The sequence below is a fragment of the Phoca vitulina genome, unplaced genomic scaffold (genome assembly GCF_004348235.1).
Source record: "Phoca vitulina isolate PV1807 unplaced genomic scaffold, GSC_HSeal_1.0 scaffold5, whole genome shotgun sequence".
Taxonomy (NCBI): domain Eukaryota; kingdom Metazoa; phylum Chordata; class Mammalia; order Carnivora; family Phocidae; genus Phoca; species Phoca vitulina.
Window position 1 is genome coordinate 75,710,642 of NW_022589708.1, and position 19,170 is coordinate 75,729,811.

The 19,170-nt window shown below is 42.1% G+C and overlaps 1 protein-coding gene across 5 annotated transcripts in view; it reads left to right on the top strand.

Annotated features, from left to right (window-relative positions):
• Positions 1-3,925: 3,925 nt before the first annotated feature.
• Positions 3,926-19,170, top strand: part of MIPEP (mitochondrial intermediate peptidase) — a 189,513-nt gene continuing 174,268 nt past the window's right edge. For all 5 annotated transcript variants that reach the window (XR_004299262.1, XR_004299260.1, XR_004299261.1 and 2 more), the window contains exons 1-4: positions 3,926-4,197; positions 5,945-6,118; positions 9,496-9,584; positions 12,386-12,472. Coding sequence is in view for 2 of the 5 variants with exons in the window: in XM_032403337.1 (XP_032259228.1) it covers positions 4,009-4,197; positions 5,945-6,118; positions 9,496-9,584; positions 12,386-12,472 (539 nt within the window). In the remaining 3 variants the exon portion in view is untranslated. The remainder of the gene's footprint in view (positions 4,198-5,944; positions 6,119-9,495; positions 9,585-12,385; positions 12,473-19,170) is intronic.

Here is a 19,170-nt window from a genome sequence, read left to right on the forward strand (position 1 = left end):
ACACCAAACAGTTACAGAGGAAAGTGGAGGATGGAGATGAATTTACTAAGAAAGTGGGGTGAAAAGAAACTTGCCTTTTAGGCCACCGCAGATATTTCTTGGTTGGACGCGTCCCATCCACTTCCCTCTCGTCTGGTAAAAGCATCCTGGTGTGCACTTTCAGACAAGTCTTTCAAACGGTGTATACTCTACACTCTGCGATGGATGTGAGATTCAGGCCTGGCTAATAAGAACAGCACCTTCTTCTGGCCACAGTGACTATTTCCAAAATGGCGCCTTATCAATCAGAGCCAATGAGATGTAATCTGCAACTTTGGAAGGCCTATTGGGGAAAAAAAGAAGGCAAGATCTTCTTCAGGTGAAGCTAGAACTTCAGCTGGCATACATTTAGCTAATCTGTAGAGCCCCCAAACAAAATCAAACAGGGCTGGAGATAATCCAGGACATTGTTTAGACCCCTACACCCAGCTGTCCCTGAAGGCAGAGATACCTCTGGACTATTGTATTGCATGAGCCAGTCTGATGCAGGGTTTTTGTTGTTATTGTCATTGTTACTACTGCTTTTGTCCAAATGAATATTAAGTAGTCAATGGCCCAAGGAGAGGGGCAGCATGATTGTAGAGAAAAAAGCCCAAGACTAAGAGTTGAGGTGTATGGGTGGTTGTTCCAGCCATGACAAAGGAATGTGAAATGGGTACATTATTCAGCTTTTCTGTGCTCCTGTCTCCTACTGTACAGCAGTGCTGGAATGGAATAATTTCATGTGGTCCCAAGCCTCTAAAATTCTGGAAGGATTACATATGCCTAAGTTAACTCAATATACTTTTCTATTAATTAAGAGCAACTAATAAAGAAGCAAAAGGCTGCAAGCTCACTGCATATTCAAGCTACACTATTTTCCAAATCACAGCCTGGGCCAGTTTGTCTGACAGGATGTGCCTCTAGAAATTGGGACTTCAAGCCATTCTATCCATACTCCAACCAAGTCTACACAGTTGTGATGATATCTTCATTCCCTCGGAAAAATGAGACTTTTGTAAATTAACATTATGAACGTTACAGCACTGCTGTAAATGAAATATTGAAAAATTACTTGATGGTTGTGGAAAATGTTGGAAAGATACAGAAATAATTTGTTTATAGGTATTTTACTGGCCTTCCTTAACTTGTTTCTTCTAGAACAGAGCCAGGACTAGGGGGAAGCAAGTGAGGCACCCAGGGTGCAACACTGAAGGAGGCGCCCCCCCTTCAGGTGCTGACACAGCCTGTGCGTGACCCTGACAGTGAGTGTCTCCTTCAATTTTGCAGCCCAGTCCCTGCATCTGCCTTGCTGCCCTACTTATGCTCAGCTGTAGCATGACTGATCACTTTATTTATTGAGCCAGAGTGTCCTTATTCTTTGGCTTCTGTGGCTTTTTGGAATTGTAATAATCTAAGCTATTTCTCCCCAGTGTAAAGCCTGGTTTTGTTATGGACTGAATACGAAGAATACCTGTGCTCACTCCTTTCTATTTAGGAACACAACTTTATAGGTTGAGATAGACGTGAAGAAAAAACACATTTACCATTGTACAGAGGATACCAGCTTTTATAAAATTTTTTTTTTTTTTAGGTCAAATATAGAAGATGAGATGTAAAACATATTTTAAGGATTTCAAAAAGATGAAGTTGACTGGCAGGGATTGGGTGTGTCTAATCTGCCATTTGGGATGGTTTTTCATTGGTTGTCGATGAATCTGGACTGCAGTTTTTGAAAGTCTAACTATGCCAGGCTCTCTGAGACACCGGATACCTTGTTAATTTAGGACAAATCATTATCCCCTGAGGACAATTTTAGGCTTAAATGTTGCATTACAATGGTTAGGTATCCTTGTATGACAACCATTCTGGGCTAAAGGAAGGCTCTCAGAAAAAAATATGTAAGGATTTTTGTCAAATATATTGATGAATTTTCTTTTTTACACGACACATCTGACATCTTTGTAAGGGTCTGCTACACAGGCATTAGGTCTGTCATGTGGTGTGGCTGCCCTAAGAACCAACCAGTTACCAATAATGTGATAGATATTAATCACCATGGAGGTAGGGACTCAGGGATTTTAAATCATTTAAAATATTTCATTTAAAAAATCAGTAGAAAATGAAATCATAACTTACCATACAATCAATTGGGCTTTTCCTCTCTGCCAGGCTAAACTGAAAACAAACTCCATTGGAAACTTTTTTGGGGGGTTGTGGAGAGAGGGAGGGGGGTTAGAAGCTATCTATAGGAAGCATGTGCCACTCCTGGCCTTAACTTTTGGCTCTCTGGAACTTTCCAGGAGGTTCTGAGGACTGCTCAAACCCAACAGGCAATGTTAAAATGAACACAGCTTTACCCTAAGCCCAAACATTCAGGTGAGATAAAGGTCTGGAATGACTTCAAATAAAGCAGTTTAAGAAAACGTGACTGTGGATTGCCCGGGAACAAAAAGGTTCACTTGGGTTCTTGGTCCACTGCACAAGTTGCACCTCTGACACCCAAGGCAAAGGAATCAACCTCCTGTGGTCAGAAGACCACAGCCATCAATGCCCTCTGCACTCAGACACTGATTTCACAGAATCACTTGGTATCTAGTTCCTGCATGAAACCTAGGCAGAGAAGGGTGCCTGGGTGGCTCAGCGGGTGACGCATTGAACTCTTGATCTCAGCTCAGGTCTCAATCTCAGGGTTGTGAGTTTGGACCTGCACTGGGCTCCACCGTGGGTGTGGAGCCCACTTTAAAAAAACAAAACAAACAAAAACTGAGGTGGAGAGCAGTATTTTGAGGAGCTGGCTGGAGGCTGCAGTAGCCAGCCCTCCCTTGTTTACTTTCCTGGGTGGGGGGAGGGGGCGGTTCTTCTCATACCCACACACCTGGCTTCACGTCTGCAGGAGGGTCAATTCTCAAGGGGCCCATCCCATGTGGATTCGCCATTCCGCAGCAACCCGCTCAACCCTGAAAGCGAGAGCCCAAGAAGTGGCAGGTGCGTGGAGTGAGACGGCCAGGCAAATGTGAGGGTTGCTTCGGCGGCCTCACTTCCCCTCAGTCCCTTCTCCCAACTACTGATTTTTTCCCCTCTCCACCTACAGAAGTCTCTCAAAAGAAAAACACCTTACTATTAACTAAACCCTTTCACTTAATCTGCATGCACTTCAGGAAGGTAGAGGAGGCAGGCACCTCGCACGATTCCTTCTGCAGACGAGGATGTTGAAGTTGAGCAAGGTTAAGCCTCCCACCCTGGACAAGAACGTGGCCCTGCCTCCAACTGTGGCGTAATTTCCATTCACTTAGGGGAGGCTAAGGCTGTCCAGAGCCCCCGGCCCTTTTCCACACTGGCCATCCTAAGCCCCAAATCACAATTCCCTCTCCGCCTCCTGCCCCCAAATCTTCTCATTCCCCTATGGTCGAGTGAAGGTTGCGAAACCCTCCCTCTACAAATTTATATTGTAGATTATTATAACAAAATTTACAAGTCAAAATAAAGGAAGATTCACTGATAGGTAGTGGAGTCGGTTCCACACAACCATACGGTGCAGCCACACCGTCTATTTAATTTCAGCCATCGTTTAGAGTGGAGTCCGATAGAGTCGACGAGTGTCACCAGCCCTGTCACGTCGGGGAAGGCACTCAGGCGCCGTTCACTGAGCGTTCACTGCTCCTCCTGGAAGAACTCACCCTGCAGCGAGACTGTCCGTCCCGCTCGAGTCACGCGGGAGGGACGAATTAAACCTCGGCGGGTCCTTACTCCAGGCACACGGGGGCGCAAGACCGCAGCGTCTGCCGTGAAGCGGCGGGGCGACGCTTTTGCCCTCTGGACGCCGACGTGCTCACGTCCTGAGGGCCTCGAGCCCCGACCCGGAAGCGCTGGCGTCACGTGGCGTGGCGTGGGCCGGTGCCTTGGAAACGTGGCGCGCGTGCTCGCGGCGGGAGCTGCGGTGCAGGGGCGGGGCCTCGCGGCGTGGGAAGGGGCTGCTCTGGGATCAAGATGCTATACGCCTGGAGGCTGGGGGGGCTCGGACTCCGGGCAGCGGCTCTATGGCCGGGGCGAGCGGGCCTGGGCGGCGTCGGACCCGGGATCCGGGCCCGAGAGGTCAGCACCAGCTGGTCCCCGGTGGGCGCCGCCTTCAATGTCAAGCCCCAGGGTCGCCGTCTGGACCTGTTCGGCGAGCGCCGGGTGAGCGGCGCGGGAGGGAGCTCCCTTTGTCCCCCCGACATAAGCCGGTCCTTTCTCCGAGTGGCCAGCAGGGATCTGGAAGGGGTCCTTTGGGTCTGGGAGGAGCCGGGCAGCGAACCCACTTTGTACGGTAGGGTGTCGTTTGCGCTCTTGGTGACCTTGTCCGTCACCTCCCCTTTGAGGGGCTGGCTTAAGGAAGCGGGGCGGCCTTTGTTGGTCCTGTCCCCAGAGTGTGGGCCCCAGGACCTGCCTCTTCGTGCGCCCCTGCTCCACGTGAACTCAAAATAGTTCATCTCGCGGGTGGCGGTGAATTCCGCCTGGAGGGTCCCGCCCTCGCCTCACACTCAGACCAATCCCCGCTAAAGTTCACTTTTGCTCCAACCCTACGCTTGAGCATTGGAGGTCTCGCCCTGCAGTTCATAGGGGGATCTCATAGTCTTGTAGTTACTAATTCCATTGATGCTCGAAATTCCGTTCTTAATTTTTTCCCAAGTTTTGGGCTCTTTTGTTTTAAAACACAAAACCGTTGAGAACAGTCTAATTTCCTATAATGCGATGACATTGATCACGTTGATTTCTTCCCCCAAGAAGTCACTGACTGAATTCTTTGGTTGCTATTTATTTTCTATCTCCACACACCCAGTATGGTATCTGGCATTCCCTAGGCACTCAGTGTTTATTGAATTGATTAAAGGTGAAAGGAAGGCGAGCTTGAAAGGGACTTACCTGATGCCCGTTCTACTTTGCATTTGCGGGTTTTATCCACTTCAGGTTGTTACTTTTATTTTTGCTGGTTTCATTTTTTCATTATTTATAACATTGCCTTACTTATAAAGAGTCTAGGACTTGGTTACACCGAGCCTAGTGATGTGTTTTCTTATTTGATCTCTGTCATTAGCTTTGTTTTAAAAATATTTTTGTATGAAATTTGCTACACCAACTTCCCTATGGGTAAGTAACAATATGGTTTTAACATAATTAGGGTGAGGAGGAGAACGACTGCCTATAGGTACTGAGTAGAAAGATGAAAAAAGTAAGCTTGGTTTTGGGTGGATGAAATATAACCAATTTTAGCTTTATTTTTCTTTTGTATATCATGATTTTAGAACTGATAACAGATTTTCAAACATGTGAATTGGTTTTTGATTAAACAAGAACAACAAAAAACCCCAAAGGTTTATGTAGTTTTTTGTCATTACCATAACTAGTAGTCTGAGGTTTAGAATTCCCATCCTCCAGTATGAGGAGGTGTGTTGGGAAATGAAAAATAGTCTGTACTTGAATCAAATTAAATCAGTGTAAAGAATCTAATTTGGTTTTGGTCCCAATTCTGCTCTGCCTGCAACTGCCTTTTCTTCAACTTCTTAATTATTTTGAAAAGACGTTAATTTCATGCATCCCTTCTTGCAGAAACAGTAGGCCTATCAGTCCTGAAAGTTTGACCTCTTGCTGTTTTCAAAAATTAACATGTTAGTCATCTACAAAGTGGCTAAGCTGGATGTTGAACCTTTATCATTCTATTTTTGTTTTTTATGAAATAATTAAAAATTAAAAATTCCATTCTTAAAATATTCGTAGTTTAATTTATGTGGAATGATGCGGGGAATGTGAACATGGTGTCTGTGATCACAAGTCTTATAATGATAGGATACACCAACGAAAACCAAGATTTCCTTTATGAAAAAAGGACTTAATACCAAAAAATCATATTTTTAGTTACACATTGGAAATATTGTCTGGATTGCAGGGTCTTTTTGGAGTTCCTGAGCTCAGCGCCCCAGAAGGATTTCGGATCGCACAAGAAAACGCCCTGAGAAAGGCGGACTTGCTCGTGGAGCGCGTATGTTCCATGCCACCTGGGCCCCAGACTGTGCTCATTTTCGACGAGCTTTCCGATTCCTTGTGCAGGGTGGCCGACTTGGTAAGATGCTTGCTGTAAGCCTTGAAGCTACCTCTCTGTCAAGCTGTTAAAATTTAAGCTAAGTTTATTAGGTTTAATGTCAGAGACTCTAGGGTTCAAAGCATCTGGTGCTTGGTTTGGCAGCACCTAGGCTCACAGCGTCTGAGCTGTTTGAGAGCTGTTGGGTGTAATTTGTTATAGTGGGAGTAAGTCATTAGGAATGGGGAAAAAACGTATAGGAAAAGGTGATATGTAGAACTTGTACTTTAATATGTATAGCTAAGAAAATACACATGTGATGTATAATAAAAGAGTGATTACTCATATGCAAAGAGTCTTCATTTGACAGAGATTTCTTCATTCATGAAAACTTTTACCAGAATTTTAAAAGGACGTTTACCTGTACATAAAGGCCAGTTTTTATAAACCTTCTCAGGAATGTCTTTTCCGATGAAAACTAAGGTTTGGATATGAAACTGATTGTATTAAAGACTTCCTTTTTTCATATTTTGAAGCAGAAATAGACATGTACCTAGATCTCCTCACTAAGAAGCCCATTGCTGAGATGGAAGGCATGAGTTTTTATCTGTCCCAAAGAGCCACCTCCTCATTAGTCATGTCAGGGAAGGCAATTATAGTAGTGCACATAATCCAAAATTGTGAACCCTCAGGATCTTGTCGACTTGGTATTGGACTATATATAGCTTTCTCTTCACATTCATTCAATATTGAGTCACCACCATGTTCCAGGCACTGTTCTAGGCATTGGGAATGTCATGAATAGACACACACAGTCTCCGACCTCATGGAGTTTATATTCTGATGTTAACTTTTCTTTTTAGATCTTTTGAGGCACCAGACCCTGGTAAAAGCTTTGCCTGGATTAACCGAATTAATCTTCTCAGCATATCTCCCATTTTCAGATGAGGAAAGAAAGGCAGTAAGAGGTGAAGTGATATACCCAGGGTCACCTAGCCAGTAAGTGGCAGAGCTGGGCTCAGAGGCCAGGCATCATGGCCACAGAACTCATGCCCTCACCTGCTGTTCTGTACCTTCTACATGCTGTCTGGTTGCTTAGGGTCCGATGAATAGGTCTTCCTTACCTTGGAGAGGTTGGAGAGTCAGTTAGCCTCCCCATTTTTTAAAAAACTATTTATTTACTTTTAAGATTATACAGTAAAATTGACTCCTTTTTGGGGATGGTACAATTCTATGAATTTTATATTCCATCACCCCAAAAAAGCCCCTGTATTATAGTCACACCCAGCTCTCCCCTCTTACCTCTGGCAACTACCCATCTATTCTCCATCCCTATAGTTTGTCTCTTCTAAAATGTCAGATGAATGGAATCATTTGCCCTTTGAGAATGACCTCTCTCACCTTGCATAACACTTTCCCATCTTTGCTGTTCCTTGATAGGAACTTTTTTCCCCTCCCATACAACCGAATTGAGCAGGAACACCTTTCAGATTGTCATGCAGTCACTGTGAGTTTCCCCATTTTAAGGAAATTGATAAAGTATCTTAAACGATTTTTCCCAAGAGTAAAGTGAGGTGTGTTGCAGTCTTATTGTAGTCACTTCTTGGTTTAGTAGGGTCTTGGTTTTGTTCTGAAGTGGGTGTGTAGCAAGCACCTTGAATGATGGAGGACACGAGAGATGCACTGCCCGGGGACGCCTCACAGTGACCTTCTATGCTTAATTGTGTCACTAAAACCTGAAAAGGAAAATATTTGTCAGGGAATTTCACTTATGTGCCATCACGTATTGGCTTTATTTGTTGGTGGCTTATTTGTTGTCTTAGCCTCCATTTTAATTAAGTGGTGTTCTAGGATTTATTTTTATTTTTTTTTACATTTCTGCTTTTGCTTCTCGCTAAGAGATTTTAACTCTGCCTCATAGCTTGTCCTATTTTTGGAGATTTTTGTATTTATGAGGTATAGAAATATCTCATTAAAAAAGCTCTAAATGTGACTTATATGTGGAAATCTTTGGGTAAAAATATTCAAAGAACCTTCTTCCTTTTGAATTTTTAGGACTTTATCTGCCAGTAAGATCAATAGTGTAATAAGGCAAGGGTTTTATAAACTGTTATTTCCCACCAAATGGTCATTTGGTTTTGCTTTCTTTTTCTTTTTTTCATACAGTTGCTATGTAACGGTATTGTTTTCCCCATCACTATTACAATTGAATTTTTTTTAAAGATTTTATTTATTCATTGAGAGAGAGAAGTCGAGAGAGAGCGAGAGCACAGCGGGGAGGAGGGGCAGAGGGAGAGGGAGAAGCAGACTCCCCACTGATCAGGGAGTCCGACGCAGGGCTCGATCCGAGGACCCCGAGATCATGACCTGAGCTGAAGGCAGACGCTTAGCCAACTGAGCCACCCAGGCGCCCCACAAATGAATTTTAAAATGTATGCTGGTATTTTGAAATAAATATTGATTGTAAGTTCTGCAACATGTAGATTAGTAATTTATATAAATTGTAAATTTTACATAGCTCATTTTTCAGGTGCTTTAGTACTAATGTTATCTTATTGTTACATCAAATGTATAAAACTATGGATTTAAATGTTTTTACATTGAAAACTATTTAATAATAAAATTAGGAAATTTTACCTTGTGGTGATTTTATTTCATATTATAGTCACACATGTTGTTTTCTTGGAGAATGAAGACTGTAACTGATATTTTGTAGTTCCCTTGCATTTTTCTTTTGCAATATACTGCAATTAACATGAAAACTAAAATCTGGTTTTATGTGATCTCATTAAAAAAAGTAAAAAGAATTCTAGCTCAGTTTAATGCTAAAGTCAGTATTGAAGCCACTGCAGCACTGGTAGTTGTGAGTCATTTCAGCTGAGACTTGGAATTCATATTTATTAAAAGGCCTATAAAGAGAGAATGTGCCTTTGTTTTCTGCACAAAGGCTAGGAAGTAGTTAAATCAGTCTTGAAAGTATGTTGTCTGTCAGTTGGAAAAAAAAAAAAGCATCTGTCCTTGTTCTCTGGAGCCAGGCAAACATGTGAGCACCATACTGCAAACAATGTTAGTTAGGAAGTTTTAGAATATTTGAAATAAGGTTCTGCTCTTTTGAACTGTAGAATTAGGAAGAATTCACTTGGTGTTTATATTTGAAGGAGAAAGGCTTTTCTAAAATAAGGTTAGTGGAAGTATTTTCTTTGGAATGAAACCCACTTGATTCCAAGGAATAACAGAATTAATAAATGTTCAGCGAGATGCCGCCTAGCTCTATTAGTTTAGGAAAATGTCAGTAATGGAAATGCATAGGGCCAGCCAAATGGCACACTTGAAAGCTCAGGTTTTCATTTTTACCCTCAGATCTTGGAAGAAAGCTTTCCATCAAATTCCCTCTTGGTTTTGTCTTTCTTCTTTATTAGGCCGATTTTGTGAAAATTGCTCACCCTGAGCGCGCATTCAGAGAGGCGGCGGAAGAAGCTTGTAGAAGTATTGGCACCATGGTAGAAAAGTATGTTTTGCTCCCCTTCGTTAACAATCTCGGGTGACGTGGTCTTGTGGATTTGTGCTTGAGGAAATTGGTCTCCAGGGCTTGTCCCCGCAGGGTAGGGATGCCCAGTGCCCAGGGTGGTGGGGAAGAGGGAGGGCCCTGGGGGCAGGCCCCTGTGCGCTCCTCCCCGGCTCCTGCAGTGTAATGAGTTGTTTATCTGTTTGTTCATCTGTTTTGTCACTTAACTTCCTTGTCTGTAGGTGAAGTAATAACATGATTTGCCTCTTAGATTTATTGGGAGGAAAATGAGATAATAAAGTGCTTCTAGGGGCATCAGGTGCATAGCAAACATCTACTCTCCTTATTGTTGTGTACATCAGTGAGAGTTTTTCAGTATCTCAGTGGCAAGTTGGAGTTTCTTGATTATCCTCTGATTAAACTGCTATTGCATCGATGGCCATGGGCCAGAGACAAGTAGCCTTGCGGTCCCTTGGATCTGGGGTGGGGAGGGGTAGTCTAGGGAGATCATAAAACTCTCAGGGAGGGCTGAGGCAGGCTGGGGCTTTGATGAAGTGAGTTATTTTCAAGCAATCTTGAGGTAAATTGAAATATTTTAAGCCATTTATGAGAGCTCGAAAGTGCTGGTGAAAATGACTTCGAGGCGGACGGCGCCATATTCAAAAGCACTTAGTGCGTGACGCCCCGCCAGAAAGGGTCGCAAGCCACCGAGCACGGCAGGGCTCACCTGGCGGGAATCTACAACCGGAAACCATCGGAAGACTTCCTGACAAACCAGAAGCTGGAGGAGGAGCGTGGTGGCTTTCCTGGTTTGACAAGGCCCGCCGGAGGACCTGATGCGTCTGGAAATACTGCTGCCCTTTCTCCCCCACCGAGCATCATTTGCTCTCTTTGGGACAGTACATGTGATTTCTCTTACAGCCACTGAAAACCGACTTGTTGACTGAGATAAAACTGGTCCCTGCGTACTGCAGACGCCGGGCATGAGGCAGGGACTGGAATTGGGGGCTCCTTGGGAGAAAGAGCATCGCCCAGGGAAAAGCCCCAGGAAATGCGTCAGAGCTGCCAGGGTGCCTCCCTGGGGCACCTTGAACGCTGTGTCGGGCCTGACTTTAGAAACAGCTCTGGAATAATGGATGTGGGTTCTTAATTTTGCGGGAGGACAACAAGGGAACCGTAATTGGTAGCGAAGTATGGTCAAGAGGATCTGTGCAAGGTCTTCACTTCATCCTGGAGAGCGTTTCCATCTTCCCTTCTTGGCCACGCTCCAGCTGCTGCCCTGAGGCCCGCCGAGGCCTGGGTCAGGCGTGGGTCAGGACGTGGACGTGGGTCAGGACCCTGAACTCAGGGCCTTCGCCAGAGCTTTGCTCTCGGTCCTCGTGGAGCACCTTGACTCCTTTTCTCCTTTAGTCTAGCTGAATCGTATCGTAATTGCTTCAGGTGATCTTTGAAAAACGGGAGGATTTCAGGTGCATGTGTAGAATTGATTTATTTTCCAGCAGTGGAAGTAAAAGCCCCAAATTAGGTCTGTTTGTTTAGAGCTGATGCCAGATCTCATGACATAAAACATAATATGGGAGATAGGCTGAAACTTCTGAAGAGGATACAGTGCAGGCTGTCTCTGAATGCCTGTCCTTTTGACAGGTGGTAGCTCACAGGGGGAGCAGACCTGGAGGAAGTAGGTGCCCACATTGATGTTCTCCCCGTTTCCTGGGATTGCTGCCTCAGAGCGAGAGAGGTGGTGTGCCTGTCCTCCTGTTGACAGTTTTCCCACTGGCGCTGACTGCCTCAGTTCCCTTGGTCTTTGGGATGGCCCATGAGAACTGTAGCAACAGAGACTCTTGGATTTCTACAAAGCTGCAGGTTTTTGATGATGCACTGACTAGGGAACGTGACCATCCTTGAGTTCCTGAGTAGGAATGGACAGATGGTTCTTACAGCCTTGCCCTACCCTGAGGATCCACCGGGCAGGGAGCAGATTGTATCTAAAACCAGTTCACTGTTTAGCCCCAAGAGTGGCAGGACTTTCTGGCATCCAGGGAAGAAGAAAGAACTCAGGATCTAATAATGGGACTGTGGCTTGGATTGAGGGCAGAACTTAGGTTGGGGGCCGGGGGCAGGCTGGCAAGCTATTATTTGTTCCTTCATAGGGGGAGCATCTTATTTAACCCTTAGGGTGACCTGAAGTCTAAGAAGCTGGGGAAGTTCAAATACTTGCCCAAGGTTATAGACTGGTAGTAGGGCTGGTGTTGTAACTCTAGTGTGTGGCCCCAAAGCCTGTGTCCTTGAGCTCTCCTTGCGGTGTGGGCCTGCCACTCTGGCCCAGATGGGCAAAGGTTACCCGGGTTCTAGGTTCTTCACTTTGGAACTGCTGAATCTTTGTGTTCATCCTCCTCCCATCCTCCCTCTTTTTTTATTAAATAAACAAACGGCCACTGGCATATTGCTAACAACGAATTCTCAATGGCAGTGGGCTCAGATCACTCAGATCACCAGCTACTACATTCCTCCCACTCCCCTCTCTCCTGTCTGCTCTTCTGGTTCCAGCTGCTGACTGTGGCTTTAAATTTATCTGTTTACCTTTCAGAACACTTAGTACCTTGATACTTTGCTTAACGGACTGCCTGTTTCTGTACTAACTGTGGTTATGCTATTTCTATTCCAAATGAAGAAACAAAACAAAACCCCAAACCTTTGGCCTCTGGGCATGTGTATGCTAGGATGTGACACCATTCTCTTAATGTAAAGTTAAAAAGAAGGTATTAGAAAATCATTTAATTTTTTTTCATTTGTAATTTTTCTAGGTTGAACACAAATGTGGAATTATACCAAAGTTTGCAAAAATTGCTAGCTGATAAAAAACTTGTGGATTCCCTTGATCCAGAAACGAGGTACTTACTCCTTTGCATTCATTATGGTTGTGACTATAGAGGCAAGATGGGAAGACTACCGCCTCCCCCTGCCATATCTCTGCACTCACACAGCTCCCCTCTGTCTGCAGTGTTTCTCCCCAGGTATTGACATGACTGGCATTTTCTTTAGAGCTTCACTCAAATGGTGTCTCCTCCTCTTTGGTACCAGATCATGCTCCCATCCTCTTACCCTACTTGTGTTTTCTTCTCAGTCCTAATCATTTCCAGCATGATCTGTTTACATCCCTCTGCCTTGCTAGATGGAAGCTCCTGGAGGGCAGGGACTTAGTCTGTTTTGTTCAGGGCTGTATCCCAGCACCTGCAGCAGTTCCTGGCCTGTAGTAGGTGCTTAAAGGAATAACTTCCTGTAAACAGTTGGCATTTACACTTAGCTTCATGCTTAAAGTTCCATAATCGATACCACCAGAAGATAGAAGTAAATTGATTTTATTGACTGGTTGGATGTCAAGATTCTTGAAATGATTTCCTGTGGTTCATTTGATTACCTTTATTATTCTGAATTTAAAAGGCTGAATTTCTAAGTTAGTGCATAAAAACATTTGATAGAGGATTTTGGATACCATATTTCTTTGCTCAAATATATTTATTTATGATGATTTTATAAGTTTGTCATTAACCAATCTATATATTACTTGTCTTGTAGCACAGAGGTTAATGTTTTCTCTTACCTGTTTGTACTTATGTACTTTTTTTTTTTTTTTTTAAGATTTTATTTAGGGGCGCCTGGGTGGCTCAGTCATTAAGCGTCTGCCTTCGGCTCAGGTCATGATCCCTGAGTCCTGGGATCGAGCCCTGTATCGGGCTCTCTGCTCGGCAGGAAGCCTACTTCTCCCTCTCCCCCTCCCTCTGCTTGTGTTCCCTCTCTCGCTGTGTCTCTCTCTGTCAAATAAATAAAATCTTAAAAAAAAAAAAAAAGATTTTATTTATTCATTAGAGAAAGAGCACAAGCAGGGGGTAGCGGGAGAGGGAGAAGAAGGCTCCCCGCTGAGCAGGGAGCCCGATGTGGGGCTCAATCCAGGACTCTGAGATCATGACCTAAGCCGAAGGCAGTCGCTTAACTGACCGAGCCACCCAGGCGTCCCACTTACCTACTTTTTATTTATGGGACACTTCTTTTCACTCCTTGATTCTCCCTCCTCCTGCTTCCTTCTCTCCAATCTGTCTCCATATGTGGCTTATGACTCCCACGTGAAGCCCCGTTCTGCAGGGATCAGTTGGTACTGGGATCTCGCTGTTAATCTGATGTACGAGTACCATGCCGCATGAATTGCGCAGTAAGGCTGTCTTTGGGGGCTTATTTTCACCTGACTTCTAATATGCAGATACTGGTTTGATCTTACTTCACTTCATTGATCCTGAGCCTTGGGATACTAGTAAAGCTAGCTATACCATCAGAATAGTTTGCCTTTACTATACTTTTAGTCTTGAGCGTGATATTGTCTTCATTAGCAAAACAAGTAAAAGTTGAATGCCTGCTCATTGTGATGGATTTGTACTCAACTGGTATTGACTTTGAGTAGAGGCAGTAGGTTATTCATAACCTGACTTTGCTAAAGACTGACTTTTCTACATTTAATGTAGAAAAATTGTAGTGGATTAGCAGACTATTTTAGGTGCAAAGGACGTGTTCTAACAGGATACATAGCTCATTTCTAGATGTTACTAAAAATGCCAAGAGGATTTTTAAAGTAACAAAATGATAACTACATTGGGAAAAGTGAGCTGGGTAGACTATCAGTATTCTAGAAAGGAAAGGTAACTTGGAAGTGGGAGGAGGAAGAATTTGAAGTAATAATTATTGAAATATCATCGTACTACAATAAAAAAAAATTAAAAAAAAAAAAAAAGAAATATCATGGTACTTGTGCATCATTAAGAGTGTTGGCTAGCACCCAGAGAGAACCTTGTGTATGGTGAAGTGTAAGACAATGAACTATAAAGTGTAAAGATAAAACAGAGAATTGTAGATTTAATAAATTATCTTGGCATAACAAATTATAAAAGAAATGATTTAAACTGAGTAGATCATCATCTTAAGCTTTGATACATTCCTTGAAATACTAGTTGTATGAGCTATTCATATGAGCTACTAGTTGTATGACCCAGAAGGGTCCCATTAGTTAAGTTTGGAAATCTGACACATTAATGTACTTCCCCTCTTAAAGAGTTTTAGTTTATTAGAGTCTGTGAGAAGACCAGCTATAAAGAAACCGGTTTTACTTGGGTTTTTCCAAAACCATTAAGAGCTTTCTTGTATGCAAAGAATATAACAAACACATCATCTTCAGAAAATATAATGGAGGGAAAATCCCAGTCACAAGAGCAACAAAAGCTATAATACACCTTGAAATAAACTCAGAAGCACAAAGCATGCAAAACCTCATCACTCCTACACACACACACACCGGGAAGCATGAAAGATGATATTTAAGTGGTGAAACATACCGTAGTCTGAGATAAGAAAGAAGAAAGCTTCAGTGGTGGTCTCTACTGGTCTGTAAGTTTAGTGCTATCCAATCTATAAAGAAGATTTTTCTGTTGTTACTTAAAATGATTTTGAAGTCATAGACAATAAATGTGCCAGAATAGGCAGGAGAAATCTGCTGAGAAAAGTACTAAAAAGGGATTTGTACCAGATAGTAAGACATTATTAAAATGTTGTATTTAAAAGAGCATTATACTTAAACCAGCATAGTCGATTAAATCAATGAAAGAAAAGAGAAATTCAGACAGTCACGAATATATGTAAGACTGTATTTAGTATATGATAGAAGTGTCATTTCCTACCAGTACAGAAAGACGGTTTTCAGTAAATGATGTTAGGCCAATAGATAACTATTTGGGGAAAAAAGTAGATTACTTAAAGATATAAATCTTTTAAAAAAAGAAATCATAAAAGTATTGACAGACTTGGAAGGTGGGAGGTCTGTCTTCTCGTGATACCAAAGTCAGACCACCAAAAATTGATTTGATTATATAAAAACTGCAAACTTTGGTATGGCAAAACTTTTCCACATTCAAAGTCAGAATACACAATGGGACAAATGTTACTTACATAATAAAGGGTTAATATCTTTACTGTGTTAAGAGGCCTTACAGATTACTAAAAAAAAAAAAAAGTGGATATCCTTATAGAAAACTAGGTAAAGGATTCTTTTTTGTGAAACTCACAAAATAAGGAATAGCAGACACATGGCCATTAAACTTGGAACAGTGTAACAAGTTTAACCCTGGGAAAGTGGGAAGCAGGGGCTGCACACTTGGCCTCTACTGTTAGACGGCTTTGGGTGGATATTGGCTCCTTGACTCTCCAGGTCTTGTTTTCTCCTCTGTAAGAAGAGAATAACAAAGTATTTCAAAGGATTATTACGAAGTTTGAATGAAGTAATGAAAGTAAAATGCTTTGACAGTGTCTGGTACATAGTAGTCATTCAAAGAACGGGACCCTACCATCCTTAAAGAAAGAGAGAACAAAGAGCCCTTCACTTAACAAAGCTGAAACAACAATCGTGTTTTATGGCTTGGATGATGGGTCCTCTCTGGTTAAGTGTAAATTGATAAATATTTATGGAGGACACCTTTTTGATCAATTTAATTTCCTGGAACGTATCCTAAGGAAACAAACAAGGATAAAGAGATGTATGTAACAGGGGTTTTTATCATAGCATGGATTACAGGAGTGGGAAAAATGAAAATATTTTAATCCAGGCGACCAAACATTACAAACATTAAAAAGCCACGTTTTTGAAGAGTATTTAAAGAGATAGAGAAATGTTCAATGTTTGTGGTATAATTTTAAAAGAAAAAGTAAGATAAAAATCTTTGTTAGTTGCCTCCCAATTATTTTGAATAAGTCGTACAACATACTCAAAGTAGATTGGGTAGAAGCCAAGGGAAGGTCTTTCTTGTTGTTGGTGTTAGCCGCAAGTTCATTGCCACCCAGACAGTATCTTTATGAGACCAGAGATGCTGCCTCTGCCTCTGCTTCTCAGGACAGGGTCCTGTTGCATGTCCGCCACCAGTCCACCTGGTCCAGGAGCCAGAGGAATTGATGTTTCAGTGTGAGGGAATTAAGTGCCCCTTATGTCCAGTCAGAAACTCAGCAAACATTTTTCAAGTATCCACTGTGTGCTGGGCACTGTGCTAATTTCTCTAACCTTATCTTACTTAATTTCACATGTTCTGCATAGCCTTAAAAAAATAAGTAGATTGGAGGGAAATGTAAGAATTTTAATAGTGGTTATCTTTGCTGAGATTAGTGATTTTCATTTTTCCCTACATTTCTACATAAAGCTGTTAAACAGTAAACTTATATAATATAATAAACTTACATTATACAATACATTTCCATCCCCCTTTATCAACCCCTGTTATCTTTTTTCCCCTCTTACTAAAATAAACAGAAAATGCTTTTGCCTGAAAAGAGAGAGTGGAATGTGTTTTAGGTTAACTGTTCAGGAAGGGAGATCACCGTGAGGTAGAGATAATGGGGATATTTTAGGGGCTTGAGTGAAGCACTTTACATTATTTAAGAAAGAAGGTAAGTGACTAAATTATTAATGTCTATTGAATTTTCAGAATTTTAGAAGAACTTTAATTCTGTCCATTCAAAGCATACTGGCACAATAATCAGGAAGATAAATATACCCTTTATGAAAAGTCAGAGAAAGCCAGGAGAGTAGATCAAATATTTGGATAACTTAATTCCAGAAAACTAGTAGTTTTAAAAAAATTATTATTGACAGAAAGAGGTGTTACACGTGAAATTGGTTCCAAGCACGCAGCAGGATTAAAGAGAAAGAAAACAATTCTCATTAGCCAAGAAACTCAGCTTCCGGCACAGCATCAAAGAATTTAATATTCTAAGTAGCTGCTCCTAGTTGGAAGAAAAACTGAAAGTCTCATGCAGTAGGCCTTTGAAAAATTGTCCAAGTGTACACTGTTTTATGTTTTTAATTATTGGGATTTGGATGGAGTTGAAATAAATAAGTAATTATCATGGCGGCGTTCTCAGGTTAGTAATCTCTGAATAAAGGAATAAGCTCCTACATGTAAAGCAAATCACAATGATTTTTCATATTCTGCAATACATATATTGACTTTTTTAAACACTGGTTGAAGCTATTTTTTGTTCCCTCTTTGCTTATTATACTTAAACATCCTTGTAAAGCATTTACAACCTGGTTCATGACTTTCCATCATATGGCTCCAGTAAAACCTTTTTAAAAAATTCTGTGTTCTCCCAACAATTTTTTTTAAATATTAAGTTTTTAATTAATTAATTTTTTATTATGTTCAATTAGCCAGCATATAGTACATCATTAGTTTTTGATGTAGTGTTCAGTGATTCATTAGTTGCGTATAACACCCAGTGCTCATCCCAACATGTGGCCTCCTTAATACCCATCACCCGGTAAACCCATCCCCCACCCCCCCGTAACCCTCAGTTTGTTTCCCGGAGTCCAGAGTCTCTCATGATTTGCTTCCCTCTCTGATTTCTTCCCATTCAGTTCTCCCTCCCTTCCCCTATGGTCCTCCATGCTATTCCTTATGTTCCACATATGAGTGAAACCATATGATAATTGTCCTTCTCCGCTTGACTTATTTCACTTAGCATAATCCCCTCCAGTTCCACCCATGTCGATGCAAACGGTGGGTATTCATCCTTTCTGATGGCTGAGTAATATTCCATTGTATATATGGACAACATCTTCCTTAACCGTTTGTCTGTTGAAGGGCCTCTGGGCTCCTTCCACAGTTTGGCTATGGTGGACATTGCTGCTATGAGTTTGTTAAATAGAAATCGTAAATGCTATTGGAGCCCATAGCAGAGGCCCCTAATTTGGTTGGTAGTGGAGGACAGCCTTCAGAGAGACCTCACAGTGGAGGAGAGGGTGTTTCATGAGGTGCCAGGTTAATCACGCCAAGGACTTCTGACCTTGAGAAAGGTCATCCTGTAAGGATGGAGGACTGGAGGCAAGGTGACCCAGTAGGACTAACTATATTATATCAGGGCAAGGGGGACAGCAGCCTGGACTAGGATAGTGGTAGTAGGGAAGGAGAGAAAGGGTTAATTTGGTTCTAATTCTCTTCCCCCTCACCACCACATAAACAGCTACCATTTACTGTGTAATTTTCATACCGCCAATAAAGAAATGATGTGCAATTATTTCTTTCTTACATGTTAGTAATACTAGCATAAGCTCTGTGAGATACACTCTTGTTTCCTGATCCCCTGATACATATTTATCAGTCAGATTTACTTAAGAGTGATATTAGACTCATCTCCTGGACATCAGGGACCATGTGTTTCACTCTAATGTGTTTGAAGAGCTGTGTATACCAGTCCATACTTTTGTGGCACAGCATGATAACATCTTGTTTCCAGCACACACATAATTTTCTTCCGTTGACGATATGGTGTGAGTTCGGTATTTTAATTCCTCTGCTGTCTAATGTGAAGTAAATGATATCAAATTAGCTTTTAACTAAAAAGGGAGAGATGTCCTTCTACGTATAAAATATTACAGGAGAAAATTAATGAAAAGTTGCCCCTTACTTTAGATGTTATCCAAGATACTTTCTATTCCACTGTTACTGTTTTTTTATTGTTCTGATGAAATTGTTACAGCAGGGAAAGGGTGGGAAAATTAGGG